The sequence below is a fragment of the Pan troglodytes genome, chromosome 15 (assembly GCF_028858775.2).
Source record: "Pan troglodytes isolate AG18354 chromosome 15, NHGRI_mPanTro3-v2.0_pri, whole genome shotgun sequence".
Classification (NCBI taxonomy): Eukaryota; Metazoa; Chordata; class Mammalia; order Primates; family Hominidae; genus Pan; species Pan troglodytes.
The window spans coordinates 58,422,829-58,441,304 of record NC_072413.2 but is presented as its reverse complement, the minus strand read 5'-3'; the positions used below and the strand labels follow the sequence as shown (position 1 = coordinate 58,441,304).

General features: G+C 33.0%; 1 protein-coding gene across 29 annotated transcripts in view; it reads left to right on the top strand.

Moving 5' to 3' along the window:
- The window catches only part of C14H14orf39 (chromosome 14 C14orf39 homolog), a 121,314-nt gene that overhangs the window by 42,666 nt on the left and 60,172 nt on the right, over positions 1-18,476 (top strand). For 25 of the 29 annotated variants that reach the window (XM_063793509.1, XM_016926171.4, XM_063793504.1 and 22 more), the window contains 2 exons: positions 1,296-1,353; positions 6,382-7,471. In XM_063793509.1, the coding sequence (XP_063649579.1) occupies positions 1,296-1,353; positions 6,382-6,584 (261 nt within the window). In that variant the 3' untranslated portion in view covers positions 6,585-7,471. Of the gene's footprint in view, positions 1-1,295; positions 1,354-6,381; positions 7,472-10,350; positions 10,556-18,476 lie in introns of those variants that run through there. The other 4 variants (XM_063793514.1, XM_063793515.1, XM_063793511.1 and 1 more) reach the window with 2 other exon arrangements.

The following is an 18,476-nucleotide window of genomic DNA, read 5'->3' as shown; positions in this document are numbered from 1 at the left end:
GCTAGCAGTGAGCAAGGCTCCTTGGGCGTGGCACTCACCGAGCCAGGCACGGGAGGGAATCTCCTGGTCTGCTGGTTGCTAAGACCTTGGACAAAGTGCAGTATTTGGGCGGGAGTGTACTGTTTTTCCAGGTACAGTCTGTCACAGCTTCCCTTGGCTAGGAAAGGGAAATCCCCCAACCCCATGCACTTCACGGGTGAGGGGACGCCCTGCCCTGCTGCAGCTCACCCTCCGTGGGCTGCACCCACTGTCCAACCAGTCCCATTGAGATGAACCAGGTACCTCAGTTGGAAATGCAGAGATCACCTGTCTTCTGTGTAGATCTAGCTGGGAGCTGCAGACCAGAGCTCTTCCTATTTGGCCATCTTGGAAGTGACCCCAAAATCTAAACTTCTATATGTTAAAAAATTTTAAGGGCAAAATGATGAAGATGTAAAATATTTGCAATAAGATCGCAAATAGTTAATTAACGGCTCTAGACTATAAAGTGCTTATATGTACCAAAAAGGAAAAAATTACTTTCTCAATAGAAAAATGAGCAAAGTCCATTTGACAAAGAGATAATTCACTGAAAAAGAAATTCAAGTGGCTTATAAAATCTATGAGAAAACAGCTTTCCTTATTAATTGTCAAAGAAACATAAATCTGTGCATAACAGTGTTTATTCACATGTGACTTCTATATAAGAAACAAAGTTGGGACAACTTACATGTCCAGTATAAAAGGATGGTTGAAACTGTCTGGTTTGTCTATGTGGAGGAATATTATAGAGCCATGGAAAGAGTCAGATTTTAGAATAATAATGACATGGACAAATGCTCACAATGCAATGTGAAGAGGAAAAAGGTGCACAGAAAACTATGCTGTCATGATCTCATTTTTTTTTAAAAAGCCTGTTTTACTGAGAAAATAGACTTTTGGCAGCAAAACTTGATCTCAACTGACATGAAGCTATCCACTTCCTGTTACTTTTATAGGCAAAAAAAATACCAACAACCTGATTTGTTAAAAGCTTTCAGAATAAAGCAAAATATCATATTAAAATTCTAAAGTAAGAGCTATCTTTAGTACAGTGTATTTTGCCTGAATCAAATCAATAGACCTTATTTTAATATAAGTAAATGACAGGTTTTGAAGATAGATCTTTTTAAGTATAAGAGTGTGCTATATAAAGGTACCATATGTCTACTTTAATTCTGTGTATTAGAAGAACTAAGCTTTAGATTCAAATATATGTACTATATATACTGTCTTACTGATTTCACAAGTAATATTTAATGGAAATTATTTTCCAGTTTAATGAACATTATTCTGCAAGAAATCTAAATCCTCTGTCATCAGAGCAAGAGATTGGTAAGTTGTTTGAAGTTTGCTACCTTTAAAAACATGTTAACTCATTAGTACAGTATTTAGTTTCTCTAACTTCTTTTCTTAGGTGCTCAATTTATTCTTTAGAAATTACTGTTACTTCTGCACTACTCACTGATATTCTTTTCTTTCTTTTTTCAAGCAATTAGCTTTTCTCACTACTCTATTAAAACTTACTTTCTCCAAGGTTATTGACCTCCCAATTATCAAACATTATGGGTATCTTGTATTTATTATCATATTAAGACTCTTTGCAACATTTGATATAATTGGTTATTTCCATCTTTTTTCTGTAATTTTTGGATTTCCTTTTCTCTCTTTGATACTTTTTATTGGATATTCTTTCTTCATTTTTCCTTTGATTGATTAATTCATTCAACATATTAATATAAATGTGTATGTGTATTATATTTTATATCAGGTATGCTTTTGGGCTCTGGTGACAGTGGACAAGAATGAAAAATTCTCATATGGTTTATGTTCTAGTGGGATAAACTGAAAATAGTCAAATAAATCAATGTATAATTTATCAGATAGTACACTAAACAACAGTTGTTATGGGCTTGAATAGTCAGACTCACATATTATGATTTTAAATCTAATATTACCTTTATGTTATAGAATGATACAAGATAAGAGATAATGGTAGGTACAGCATCCTTTTTTCATTGAGAGGATCACCAACTACCCAAGTAACACACCTTCTTTTGCCACTGCCACCCAAGGAACATGTCAGGCTGCTATGGACAAAAGGCATGTTGCATGTAGGTCACCTTGAAACACAAGAGCTGTAACTTCAATTTCACACCAGTCTTTTATATTATTCTAGTCATGAGGCCCAAGGCCTGTATGCTAACTCATAGCTCCTCTAATTCAGGTGCAGTCTTACACAGCAGACTAGATAGATAAAACATTCTGTGTTTACCTTAATTCTGTGAAAACAGTGCTGTGGGAAGTCAGGCTCCAAGGTCATTTTCCAGGTGGGCCCGAATCTTCCCAGGCTTGATGTTAATTTTTTACTTATTGTTGGTGATAAATACTATGCAGCAAAGTAATGTAGAGTAAGGGAAATAGGGAATACTTGGATTGGGAAGGTGATTGCTGTATTGCAAGGGAGTCAGGAAAGGCATCACTAAAAGTCAACATTGAGCAGAAGGAGGTGCATATACAAGCTACTGGGAAAAGTGTTCCAAGCAAAGGGCAAAAAGGTCTTGAAATGGGAACATACTCAGTATGTTCGTTGAAAATTAGTTAAATTGGTATGATTTATGGAATAAGGAAGGAGAGACTGGTGGGAGATTAAATCCAAGAGGTGGATGGAGAGCAAATCATGTGGGACCTGTAGATCATTAAGGACTTAGGGTTTTTTTTCTGAGTGAAATGGGAAGCCTCTGGAAGGTTTTAAGTAAAGGACTGAAATGATCTGACAGGTTTTAAAAGAATTATTCTGGCTGCTATGTGGAGAACAGACTGTATGGAAACAAGGGCAAAAGCAGGGAAAGGTCAGGAAGCTATAAAATGATACAAAGTGAGAATTGGTGAGTAGTAGTAGTAGAAGTGGTGAGAACATGTCAGATTTTGGTTACAAAGTTTTCTGAAGATAGAGCTGGAAGAATTTGCTTATGGACTGGATATAAGGATTGAGAGAGAGAAACAAAGATTGTGCCATGGTTTTGACATGAATAACTTGGAATGGAGTTGCCGTTTATAGAAATATGGAAGGCTCTAAGCGTAATTTGAGATTGAGGAGACAGGGGTTTCATTTAGTAAGTGTTTTAATTGAAAAGCCTATTTATTAGATACGTAAGTGAAAGTAAAGTAGGAAATTGTACATATGAATTTCGAATTCAATGAAATGGAGACACAGATTTTGGAATTTTTATAAATGGTATTTAATGCTATGAGATCAGAATGAATCTACCAATTGTATTTATTAAATGTCTGCCATCTAAAAATTTAAATCTATTTACATCCTCTTTTTTTTTGAGACAGAGTTTCGCTCTTGTTGCCCAGGCTGGAGTGCAATGGCACGATCTCGGCTCACGGCAACCTCCGCCTCCTGGGTTCAAGCAATTCTCCTGCCTCAGCCTCCCGAGTAGCTGGGATTACAGGCGCCCAGCACCATGCCCAGCTAATTTTTTGTATTTTTAGTAGAGACGGGGTTTCACTATGTTGGCCAGGCTGGTCTCAAATTCCTGACCTCAGGTGATCCACCCGCCTCGGCCTCCCAAAGTGCTGGGATCACAGGCGTGAGCCACCGTACCCAGCCCACATCCTCTTTTTTGACATTCTCATTCATTTGACACTCATTCACTTCAGTGTTTTCAAATATAATACATACAGATAATGACCAAATTTATATCTTGCTGCACTGACTTCTAAACTCTAGGACCTTATTTCTGATTGTACAGTTTAAATCTCTTTAGACATCTTTTGACATTAAAAACTCAGTGTAGCTGAAATGAAACTTGCTCTCCTTCTGACGTCCCTGATGGTATCTCCATTATTCTGGCTTTTAAGGTTTGGAGCATGGTAACAATTTTAACTTCTCTCTGTGACTGTGACTACATTCAACTAGTCATTAAGTTTTATCAGTTCTCTCTCTTAAATATTTATTTTTATTTTCTATTTTCATTGAAACCATTATATTTCAGTCTTACTGTTCACCTGGACTGTTACAATAACATCCTAATTGGTGTTTTCCATTTTTCAGCTTACCTATAGATCACAGCTTAATTAATCTTCAGTGCCCATAATGTTGGCCATGTCACTGCCCTAATCAGATACCTTCAGTGACTCCCCCACTGACTATCAAATTATGCTTCTACTTTTCTAATTTAGCTCCAACTACCTGTTTCGTTTTTTATTGGTATATAGTTGTACATATTTATGGGGTCCATGTGATATTTTGATACTTGCATACAATGTGTAATGATCAAATCAGGGTAATTGGAATATCCATCACCTCAGACGTTTATCATTTCTTTGTGTGGGGAACATTCCAAATCTTCTTTTCTAGCTATGTCAAAATACACTATAAATTCTTGTAAAGCATACTACTACTCTAGAACTTATTCTTAAATTCCGTACTAGAACTTATTCCTTCTGTCTAACTGTATTTTTATACTCATTAACCAGTCTCTATTCATCCCCCAACATACCTTTTAAGGCTTTTATCTTATAAGGGTAACCTGTGCTTTGGCCAGACTCTGGAACTCAGTGTGTCTCAAGTATGCCCACACTTTCTTACCTGCTTTTTACTTCCTGCAATCCCCAACTTCTATCTCTTTCTATCTTTCAAGATAGAATTCTCTTCCATAAAACCTTTTATTTATCCCCTCAATCTTCTTTTTCAAAAAGATCTCTCCCTCTCTTTTCTGAATATCTCTTCTTTTTTATACTTTTTACCATTCTACCATCATTATTTATAAATAGATATAAAATCTCCTCTAGATCACAGGTTTTTTGAGGACAAGGATTTTAAAATGTACCTTTGAATTCCCCATAGCACCTATAATGCTGCCTTGCACAGTAATGTGTTCTTTTATTTACAGTGATCATATGAGTTTTATGAAGACTTCATATGAACTTCTTGTGAAATTAAAAACAAAATCAAATTCATTTATTCAAAGGGAAATTCAAGATTTTAGCTCTTTTTGGATCCGTGTTTACATTATACCTATTTTTCTTTAAGTCATATGGCTGTGTACTGAGAAATACACAGAGTCAAAAAAATAAAGTGAGAAAGGGAGAGGGGAAGAACACAAGTATCTGGTAGTCAGTCTGTCCATCTATCCATCTGTCTGTCCATCCATCCATCCACCCATCTTACTGCTGGTTGGCTTGGTTCTATTTAGGGTGAAATAATTGAGATGTTTAAAAATAAAAATAAAGTTATTAAATATATGAAAGTTAAAAAATTTATGAAACATTCAAAGTGATGCAAATTATTTTGCTTAATATGCTATTTGATTAATTCTATATAAAAATAGATATTTAAAAAGACTTGTTTCAAGTACATATTTGATTACTATAGACTTAAAATTATTTAATGATAATTAATTTTAAATTAGAATTAGGATGTTGAAAATATATTTGTATATTTATAATTTTATTAATAAGTAATATAATAAGTGAAAAACAGTATTTTTCCTTAATGGCAATTCTGGGCTTCATCAACCAGAGCTACATTTAAAGCTTATTTTAAAAATTCCTTTTAGAACTCTTTTTAATGTTCTGTCAGTTTCCTTGAACAATGTCATGAACAGTATATTGTAGTGACTCAATAAATAATAGTTGAATAAGTTTAACTTATACAGTATCTCTTAGATTCAGCATTTTTTCCTCCATTACCATCACTATGATTGTAGATAAGGTCAACATTTCATTATGTCTTCACTGGACAATAGACTTTTATTTTATTTTGGTTAGTCCCACTTCTAGACTCTCCTGTTCCAGCCTTTATACCTATTCTCTCCTGAGTAATACTTACAAAGCAGTTCAAATCATGTCATATCTCTGCTTGAAAATCTTCAATGAATTCTTGTTATCTACTAAATAAAGTCCAGATTCCATAGTGGGATATTCAGCAGTCTTTCCAAGCTCATCTTCATTAATTTCCACTTAATACATCTTTATTATTTCTCACTGCTCCTGCTAAGCTGAATAGATTTCTGTTACTCTAATGCATCCTATGCATGTCTGTTTCTGTACCTCTGTATCATTCTCTTCATCTGAGGTGTTTTATTCTACTTTTTACTTTTTATACTAGTTCTTTATATACTAGAGTTCAAATTACTTTAAAACAGGGTTTAAGTTTGAGTCTGTTTTAACCTTCATAGTACCAAGGACAATGCCTTGCACTTAAGAGGAATACAATTAAATACCTGTATTCCTGTGTAACACTGATTCAGTGTTACCATATTTATTGTATGCAGTGTGCTATAATTCAGTAGGTTATAAAAATTTTATATAATATGAAGAGCATGATATTGTAATGTTTATCTTCCTTAGGAAACTTATTTGAGAAGCCAGAAGGAGAAGATGGCTTTACATTTTCTTTTCCATCAGACACTTCAACTCATACATTTGGAGCTGGAAAAGATGATTTTAGTTTTCCATTTTCATTTGGACAGGGTCAAAATTCAATACCTTCTTCTTCTTTAAAAGGTTTTTCATCTTCCTCACAAAATACAACACAGTTTACTTTTTTTTGAGCTAGTCATTAATTCCTTAAATTATTTTACTGTTCTGTGTTCATGAGGGCATAAATTTACATTATTGCTTAAAACATGAAGACTGCTTTCTTTTATTGATTAAAGCAGTAATGTTTACATTATTTGATTATATTTATTGAAATATTGAAATACTGAATATTTTGGGTTTTGGGTGTGCTATTAACTAATCATTTATTTTGGTTTTGATTTTGCGAGCCGCGGTCAGGTAGAACTTTTATTAATCTTAATAGAATTTGATGCTTTTTTCATTACTCTTTATTTAAATATTAAGCCTGCTTCTCCTTGGAACCTAAGGTTTTTTTCTGGAAGTATTGTTGGTACTTTGATAAGAACAAGAACTGCAGTAGTAACTCCAGAGTTAGTGCTGAAGCCTACTTTAGCTACTAAAAATTTCTATTAAAATTATTGGGTTTCACTTCTGCTTCACTATGTAGTATACAGAGTGGTACTGTAATAATAATTTCAAATAATTTATGTTAGTAACAAAATCTGTGTTTTTTCTTCTAATATAACACATGGTACAATTCTAATTTTATGAGTTATGCTAATGCTTTCAATGGCTAAAAATTAAATGTAAAGGGCAAGAGTAATTTCTGAAAATTGGATTGTTGTATCAGTAGTGATCCTGTTAATATTCTTTTTTGCTTAAATATTTTTTGAAGAACATTTAAAATTTTGTCTCCTTCCATAACAAAAATTTCTTCTTTATGTTTTGTTTTCAGTATTTGTCAATTAATTATATAGCTTAAGTGAAGATATTTAAGATTTGATGAACTTCTGTAAACATTTTGCTCAATATCATTGTATTTTGTGCTTTGTAAATTAGCTGTATTGAGTTACCAAGTAATAAAGGGTTTGACTCCATATTTTGATGTGACTGTTGATGGATTTTTAAACCTAACCCCTTCTTTTCTCATTCTGCCCCACATTTGGCCAAGCTGATCAGAAAGCCTGGTTGCTCCCTCCTTTGGTGCCAGTAGGAAGTTCAAACCACATATGGGAGCCCCCACCCAGCCCACCCCCTAACTACCATAAAAACCCAAAGCCAGTCTTCTTTCTCTACTTCTCAAGCTATTTTTCAGTTCAGCTTAGGAGGCCTGCCCCGCTCTCCCCAGAAGGCCTTAATATATGACTAGAAAAATCTTTTCATGCCCTATTGGGATGTGTGGCATCATCAGTTTCAATATGCAAATCAAATTTTGGGTAAGGGTCTATACTGCTTCTTCAGGGTGTCTACAAATTATCACAGTTGTATTACATTAAGCTGTCTCGAAGACTTAAAAAGAAGGGCAATCTAACTAATGATAGAGTTTAAGAAAATTTTAGACTCTGTTAAAAAAAACCCATCGAACCTTCAACAACTGCTTAAAAGGTGAAAATTTCAGTTAAAAAGCTGGATTTTTTTTCGTTTTTTAACAGGTATTTATCTTATTGACTCTATGACTGAATTGATTGGTAGTTTTTATATAATAAAGACATTGGCTATATATGAGACAGAAGAAAAAGTTATAATTTGTTTGTTTATTGATAAATTCAAAACTAGTTTTAGCCTTGAATGATTCAGTGATTCCATGATTTATTTTTACTTTAGAGTAATGTCTAGCAGACCAGTATGGTTAGATTTATCATGTATCAATAAGTGATATGAAATAAGTATTTTAAAAGTATCTACCTTGCACATGGCATTTTGACAGCATATAAAAGGCTAGAACACAGACGTGGTCTTATACTCAAGGAACTTATAACTTGGTTGAGTAGACAAAACTTAGGAAATAACAAAAGCACATAATAACTATAACTATAATATAATTATATTATAACTATAATATAATTATTATATTATAACTATAATATAATAATTATATTATAACTATAATATAATAATTATATTGTAACTATAATATAATAATTATATTGTAACTATAATATAATTATAACTATAATATAATAACTATAACTACATTATAGCTATAATAATATATTATCTATATTATATTATATTATAACTATAATATAATATAACTATAATATTATACTATTATAACTATAATATACTATTATAACTATAATATAACTATAATAATATAACATAACTATAATAATATAATATAACTTTAATAATATAACTATATTATCATATTATTATAACTATAATATATTATAACTATAATATAATATTATTATAACTATAATATAACTAATATAACTATTATATTATAACTAATAATATATTATTATAACTATAATATATAACTATAATAATATAATGTATTATATATAATATATAATAATATATTACAATAATATATTATTATATATAATATAATATATAATATAATAATATACTATAATTATAATAATATAACTATAATAATATAATAATGTAATATAACAATATGATAATAATATAATAATAATTATATATTAATATATTATATAATATATAATAATTATATAATATATAATAATTATATATTATATATTATATTAACATATAATATTATATATTATATTAATAATATAATAATTGTATATTATATTAATAACATAATACTTGTATATTATATTAATAATATAATAATTGTATATTATATTAATAATATAATATATAATAATATAACATTATTATATAACTATAATAATATAACATTATTATATAACTATAATAATATAACATTATTATGTAACTATAATAATATTACATTATTATGTAACTATAATAATATTACATTATTATGTAACTATAATAATATTACATTATTATGTAACTATAAGAATATTACATTATTATGTAACTATAAGAATATTACATTATTATATAACTATAAGAATATTACATTATTATATAACTATAAGAATATTATATAACTATAAGAATATTATTATATAACTATAAGAATATTATTATATAACTATAAGAATATTATATAACTATAAGAATATTATTATATAACTATAAGAATATTATTATATAACTATAAGAATATTATATAACTATAATAATATAACATATAACTATAATAATATAACATTATTATATAACTATAATAATATAACATTATTATATAACTATAATAATATAACATTATTATATAACTATAATAATATAACATTATTATATAACTATAATAATATAACATTATTATATAACTATAATAATATAACATTATTATATAACTATAATAATATAACATTATTATATAACTATAATAATATAACATTATTATATAACTATAATAATATAACATTATTATATAACTATAATAATATAACATTATTATATAACTATAATAATATAACATTATTATATAACTATAATATAACATTATTATATAACTATAATAATATAACATTATTATATAACTATAATATAACAACTATATTATAACTATAACAACTATATTATAACTATAATAACAACAACTATATTATAATTATAATAACAACAACTATAACTATAATAATATAACAACTATATTATTATAATTATAATATAACAACTATATTATTATAATTATAATATAACAACTATATTATTATAATTATAATAATATAACAACTATATTATTATAATTATAATAATATAACAACTATATTATTATAATTATAATAATATAACAACTATATTATTATAATTATAATAATATAACAACTATATTATTATAATTATAATAATATAACAACTATATTATTATAATTATAATAATATAATAACTATATTATTATAATGTGACTTTCGTTATAGAAAAGACCAAGTGTTTTCAGAATGAGGGGAAACAAGGTCATCATGAGCTAGAAAACCTGGGAAGGATTCACCGAAGAGGTAAAATTGAATTAGGACTTTACAGGTATGTAGATTGTAAAATTTTCAAGTGTAAGATTGATGCTTTTTTAGCCTTTCATGTTTTAATTACCTAACTAGTTGCTAGTCTTTAGTAGGATTGCATTAAACAATTATTGAATTAATAGAATTTAACTGAATTGGTAAAGGAGACAGAGCTCTCTAGATAGGGGGACTAATATGATCAAAAGAAAAATGCAGTCACATGTTTACTATTAATAAGTGTAGAGGAAGTTAAAGAATAGACCTAACTGCAATGAAGAATAATACCAGGAAATTGAGTTTAACAGATATGATAGGACTGATTTATAGAGGATCGTGAAGTGTTTTGACTTGGTTTTACAGAACTTATATTTTAATGTCAGAGTTTCAAGAGAAAAGAAATGACTAGGAAAATTAAACTGACAATACAGCCAGAGTTAGGAGAAATTAAGAGTTGGATAAACCAATTAGGAGTCAATTGCAGTGGTCCAAGTGTGTAGTGATATGTTCCAGGTGATAACAACTGATTGTCTTGTGGTTTCATACTGCTGACACCTAAAATTGGAAAAATATATCTTGTTTAAAAGAAATACATTTGATTGAACATCATCTGAGTATAAGGTAAAAGGAGAAAGGAACCGGAGTTGTTCGTGTTTGAATATCATAGCTCATCCAACTAGTGGAGGCATATGCAGTGTTTCGAATACAAATCACAAAAATAACTTTGTGTAATCAAATAGCCTTATAAAGATAACTTTTAAAAGATAATTATTACCCTAGAGATAAATCAAATCTTCTATCATCTTTAAAATAGGAATTTGTTCCCACTTCTATTCAATGAGTTTTCAGAAATAAGGGGTCTAGTCCCAGAGCTCTTTGTTAAATTTAGAAGAAAAATAGACACTGCATATCTAATTTTGTTTAGGTCCAAAAAATCTATTTTAATATGGTTAGATGAATTTTTTCTCTGTGATTAGAAGAGATATTCTAAGAATATAAGAGTAATACTCCAAAATCAGTTAAGACTCTTGATTTATTGTCACAAGAGGTATATGTATAAGCAGACAGTGGTTCCCGGAGTATAACTGCTTCTCAGTGGACAGGCCTAGGATCTGTCAGTAGACAAAGCTAGGAAATACATGTATGTATACTATATCTATATACATGTTTGTTGGTGTATCTAACTACTGAAAACAAAACACGAGTTTAGACTGGTAACTCCAGCAACAAGAGGTTCATCTAGTATTCCCCTTTTGTTTATTTGTAACTGCTTTCTCTGACAGTGAGAAACCTGGCTGTCATTAACTACAATTTATTTGCTTTCTTTTTCAGTCCTCATATACATGTAAAGTTATTTCTAAATTGGTAACCCAGACGCTGTGATAAACAAATTTATTAACTAGAGTATGTTAGTTTTCTGTGACTGCTGTAGCAAATTACTATAGCCTTTTTGGGTTGAAGCAATAGGAATTCATTCTCTCATAGTTCCAGAGGCCAGGCATCCAAAATTGGTGTTACAGGTCAAAAATCAAGGTGTGAGCAGGATCATACTTTCGACGCTCTAGGGAAGGATCCATTCCTTTCTTCTTTAAGCTTTTGGTGCCTGCTGGCTTTTCTTGGCTTGTAGCTACATCACTCCAATTTTCAAAGCCAGTCAGTATTCTACAGAGAAATAGAACCAATAGTATCTATCTATAGTATCTATCTATCTATCTATCTATCTATCTATCTATCTATCTATCTATATCTAATCTATCCATCCATTCATCTAGATTTATTTTAAGGAATTGGTTGTTAAGATTGTAGAGGTGGCAAGTCTGAAATCTGTAGGACAAGGTGGCAGGCTAGAAATTCAGGTAAGAGTTGATGTTTCAGTTGAGTTCAATATCAACAGAGCAGACTAGGGAGGCCGGGAACTCAGGCAGGGTTTCTGTGTTGCAGTCTCAAGGTCAAATTCACTCTTTAGGAAACTTCAGTCTTTGCTCCTAAGGCCTTCAACTAATTGAATGCAGCCTACCCACATTATGGAGAGTTCTGCTTTACCCAAAGTCTACTGACTTAATCATATCTAAAAAATACTTTTGCATCAACATCTAGAATGGTGTTTCACCAAACAACTGGGTACCATATCCTATCCAAATTAACATAAAATTAACCACCATAGCCAGCATCTTCAAATTTCTCTTTGACCCGCCTTCACACAGCCTTCTCTTAGTGTGTGAAATCTCTCCCACTGCCTCCCTTTTATAAGCATACATGTGATTGCATTTAGGGTCCATCTGGATGGATAATTCAGATAATCTCCCCATTTCAAGACTTTGACTTAATCACATCCACAAAGCCTCATTTTTTTTTCCATATAGGTAACAATCACAGATTCCAGGGATTAGGTCATGGAAATCTTCTGGGGGGCCATTTTCAGTCTATTACATAAGGTATAGTGTTTGTGTGTATTCTTTATTCAGTTACAGCAATATTTTCCAAAGTTACTTAAGTTAGCTCCTATCTTCTATACCCCCTTACATTTGATTGTGTCATTCATTTATAACATGGATTCATTTGTGGCCATCTACATTCCATCTTGGGTTTATCTGAATTACTGCTGGTTTTAAAAAAATTGTATACAGTAAAATTCCTTCTGTAAACCAAAAGTAAAATTCAAAGCCCCCCACCAATCTGAATGGATCCTTCCTATCATCAAGGACTTTCCAAAATTAACCTGAAAAACTAATTTAGGCCATGATGGGAAGGGAGAGCCAGACATGACTCATTATACTCTCCTCCCTTTTGGAATTACTGGTAGAACAGGCTCTTTAAGTCTGATAAGAAACATTTACAATCTATTCTCTGAAGCCTGCTATCTGGAGGCTTTATCTGCATGATAAAATTTTGGTCTCCACAACGCTTATCATAACCAAACATCCTATTGATAATAACTCTTTCATCCAATTGCCAATCAGAAAATCTTTGAATCTGCCTACGACCTGGAAGCAACCCCAGCCTCTGCTTCCAATTGTCTTGCCTTTCTGGACCAAAGAAATGTTCATCTTACATCTATTGATTGATGCCTTATGTCTCCCTAAAATGTATAAAACCAAGCTGTGGCCTGACCACCTTGGACACATGTTCTGAGGATCTCCTGAGGGCTATGTTATGGGCCATTGATTACTCATATTTAGCTCAGAATAAATCTCTTCAAATATTTTACAGTTTGATTCTTTTTATTGACACTTTGTGATGTGCAAGTCTATGGGTTTTGACAAATAGAATCATGTATCTACCATCATAGCACCATATAGAACAGTTCCATCATACCCCAAATTCCCTAGCATTGACTTTTGTAGTCAATCCCTTCCCCTACTTCCAAAGCCTGGAAACCAAAGATTTGTTTTCTATTCCTGTAGCTTTGTCTTTTCCAGAATGTTATATAAATAGAAACATGCAATATTTTTTATATTAAATGCCAATTATTCATAACCAGTATATAGAAATACAGTTGATTTTTATATACCAACTGTGATCATGCTGAACTCAGGAGGTGTAGTAGCTTTTTTTGTAGAATCTTTGGGATTTTCTATATAAGCAATCATGTTACTTACAAATAGAGACAGTTTCATTCCTTCATTTCCAATATGCCTTCATGAATCTATTCAAAATAAGCTACAAGGTTACAGTAATAAAAACAACATGGTATTTATATAAAAACAAACACATAGACCAATGAAACAGAATAAAGAACCCAGAAATAAATCCACATATTTACACCCAACTGATTTGGGACAAAGGTGTCAAGAACATACATTGGGGAAAGGACACCCTCTTCAATAAATGATGCTGGGAAAATTGGATATCTAAATGCAAAAGAATGAAACTGAGCCCCTACTTGTCACCATGTGCAAAAATCAACTCAAGATGGATTAAAGACTTAATGTAACACCTAAAACTGTAAAACTACTAAAAGAAAACAGGGGAAACACTTCAGAAGGTTGGTCTAGACAAAGATTTTGTAGCTATAACCTCAAAAGCACAGGCAACCAAAATGTAAATAGACAAATGAGACTATATTAAGCTGAAAAAGCATCTGCATGGTAAAGGAAACAATAAACAGAGTAAAGAGGCAACCTATTGAATGAGAGAAAATATTTGCAAACTGTTCATCTGACAAGGGACTAATATCCAGGATATACAAGGAACTCAACAGGAAAAAAATCCCATTAAAAAGTGAGCTAAGGACACACACAAATAGACATTTCCATTTCTCAGAAGAAGACATACAAAAGGCCAACAGATATATGAAAAAAATGTTCAACATAAATTATCATCAGGGAAATGCAAATCAAAACCACAATGGCGTATCATCTTACTCCAGTTAGAATGGCTATTACTAAAAAGACAGAAAATTACAGTGAGGTTATGGAGAAAAGTTAACTCTTATACACTGTTGGTGGGAATGTAAATTAGTACAGTCATTCCCGAAAACAGTATGGAAGTTCCTCGAAAAACTGAAAATAGAGCTACCGTATGATCCAGCAATCCCACTATTGGGTATTTATCCAAAGGAAAAGAAATTTGTGTATCAAAATTTGCATATCTACCTGCACTAGAATGTTTATCACAGCATTCTATATATTTACAATGTGATATGAATATCACAGTATTCATATATTTACAATGGCAAATATATGGAATCAAGCTAAGTGTCCATAAGTGGATAAATAAAATGTGGTATATAGACATAATGGAATACTAATTGGCTATAAAAAATAATGAAATCTTGTGATTTGCAGTAACATGGATGGAACTAGATTATTATGCTAAGTGAAATAAGCCAGGCCTGGAAAGACAGATACTGCATGTTCTCACTCATATATGAGAAAAATTGATCTCATGGAGATGGAGAATAGAATGGTAGATATCAGAGGCTAAGAAGAGTGTGTAGGTAGGAGGTGGGGATAAAGGGAGTTTAGGAGGCGAGGATAAAGGGAGGTTAATTTAGTGGATATAAACATATAGTTAGATAGAAGAAATAATCCCCAATTATCAATAGCAGAGTAGGGTGACTATAGTTAGCAACAACGTATTATATATTTCAAAGAAGCTAGAAGAGAGGACCTGAAATGTGTTCCTAACACACAGAAATGATAAGTACTCAAGATAATACCATAAATACATGGACTTGATCATCACACATTGTATGCATGTAACAAGATATCACATGTACCCCATAAATATGTACAAATATTATATGTCAATAAAAGTATTTTAAAAAGTTTGACCAGGTATAAATTTTTCAGCCAGTTTTAATTAATTAACAAAAGATATATATTTATGGTGTAAAACATGATATTTGAAATATGTATATATTGTGGAACCACTAAAACAAGCTATTTAGCATATGCATTATCTCACACACTTATCTTTTTTTGTGGTTAGAATGCTTAAAATCTACTCTTCACAGTTTTCAAATATAAAATACACTGTTATTAACTGTAGTCATCATGTTATACACTAGATCTCTTGAACTTATTTCTCCTGTCTAACTAAAATTTTGTATTTTTTTACCAATATCTCCCCAACTCCCACCCCTCCAATCTACTGTCTGCTTCTATGAGTTAAACTTTTTCAGATTCCACGTATAAGTGAGATTGTGCAGTATTTGTCTTTCTGTGCCTGAATTATTTCACTTAACAGAATATCCTCGAGAGGGTGGAGCCAAGATGACCAAATAGGAACAGCTCCAGTCTACAGCTCCCAGTGTGAGCAAAGCAGAAGATGAACGATTTCTGCATTTCCAACTGAGGTACTGGGTGCGTCTCACTGGGGATTGTTGGACAGTGGGTGCAGGACAGTGGGTGCAGTGCACCGAGCCTGAGCCAAAGCAGGGTGAGGCATCGCCTCACCCAGGAAGCATAAGGGGTTGGGGAATTCCCTTTCCTAGCCAAGGAAAGGGGTGATGGATGGCACCTGGAAAATCGGGTCACTCCCACCCTAATACTGCGCTTTTCTGATGGTCTTAGCAAACGGCACACCAGGAGATTATATCCCGTGCCTGGCTCAGAGGGTCCCGTGCCCACGAAGCCTTGCACATTGCTAGCACAGCAGTCTGAGATCAAACAGCAAGGCAGCAGTGAGACTGGGGGAGGGGCGCCCGCCATTGCTGAGGCTTGAGCAGGTAAACAAAGCAGCCTGGAAGCTCGAACTGGGTGGAACCCACCGCAGCTCAAGGAGGCCTGCCTGCCTCTGTAGACTCCACCTCTAGGGGCAGGGCATAGCCAAACAAAAGGCAGCAGAAACCTGTGCAGACTTAAATGTCCCTGTCTGACAGCTTAGAAGAGAGTAGTGGTTCTCCCAGCATGCAGCCGGAGATCTGAGAATGGACAGACTGCCTCCTCAAGTGGGTCCCTGACCCCCGAGTAGCCTAACTGGGAGGCAACCCCCGTAGGGGCAGACTGACACCTCACATGGCCAGGTACTCCTCTGAGACAAAACTTCCAGAGGAACGATCAGGCAGCAACATTTGATGTTCACCAATATCCGCTGTTCTGCAGCCTCCCCTGCTGATACCCAGGCAAACAGCGTCTAGAGTGGACCTCCGGCAAACTCCAACAGACCTGCAGCTGAGGGTCCTGACTGTTAGAAGGAAAACTAACAAACAGAAAGGACATCCACACCAAAACCCCATCTGTATGTCACCATCATCAAAGACTAAAGGTAGGTAAAACCACAAAGATGGGGAAAAAACAGAGCAGAAAAACTGAAAATTCTAAAAATCAGAGCACCTCTCCTCCTCCAAAGGAACGCACCTCCTCACCAGCAATGGAACAAAGCTGGATGGAGAATGACTTTGACGAGTTGAGAGAAGAAGGCTTCAGACGATCAAACTACTCTGAGCCAAAGGAGGAAGTTCGAACCCATGGCAAAGAAGTTAAAAACCTTGAAAAAAGATTAGACGAATGGCTAACTAGAATAACCAATGCAGAGAAGTCCCTGATGGAGCTGAAAACCACGGCACGAGAACTACATGATGAATGCACAAGCCTCAGTAGCCGATTCAATCAACTGGAAGAAAGGGTATCAGTGATGGAAGATCAAATGAATGAAATGAAGCAAGAAGAAAAGTTTAGAGAAAAAAAAAAAGAAACCAACAAAGCCTCCAAGAAATATGGGACTATGTGAAAAGACCAAATCTGTGTCTGATTGGTGTAACTGAAAGTGACAGGGAGAATGGAACCAAGTTGGAAAACACTCTGCAGGATATTATCCAGGAGAACTTCCCCAATATAGCAAGGCAGGCCAACATTCAAATTCAGGAAATACAGAGAATGCCACAAAGATACTCCTCGAGAAGAGCAACTCCAAGATACATAATTGTCAGATTCACCAAGGTTGAAATGAAGGAAAAAATGTTAAGGGCAGCCAGAGAGAAAGATCGGGTTACCCACAAAGGGAAGCCCATCAGACTAACAGCTGATCTCTTGGCAGAAACTCTACAAGCCAGAAGAGAGTGGGGGCCAATATTCAGCATTCTTAAAGAAAAGAATTTTCAACCCAGAATTTCATATCCAGCCAAACTAAGCTTCATAAGTGAAGGAGAAATAAAATCCTTTACAGACAAGCAAATGCTGAGAGATTTTGTCACCACCAGGCCTGCCCTACAAGAGCTCCTGAAGAAAGCACTAAACATGGAAAGGAACAACCGGTACCAGCCACTGCAAAAACATGCCGCATTGTAAAGGCCATCTAGGCTAGGAAGAAACTGCATCAACTAATGAGCAAAATAACCAGCTAACATCATAATGACAGGACCAAATTCACACATAAGAATATTAACCTTAAATGTAAATGGGCTAAATGCTCCAATTAAAAGACACAGACCGGCAAATTGGATAAAGAGTCAAGACCCATCAGTGTGCTGTATTCAAGAAACCCATCTCACGTGCAAAGGCACACATAGGCTCAAAATAAAGGGAGGGGGGAAGATCTACCAAGCAAACGGAAAACAAAAAAAGGCAGGGGTTGCAATCCTAGTCTCTGATAAAACAGACTTT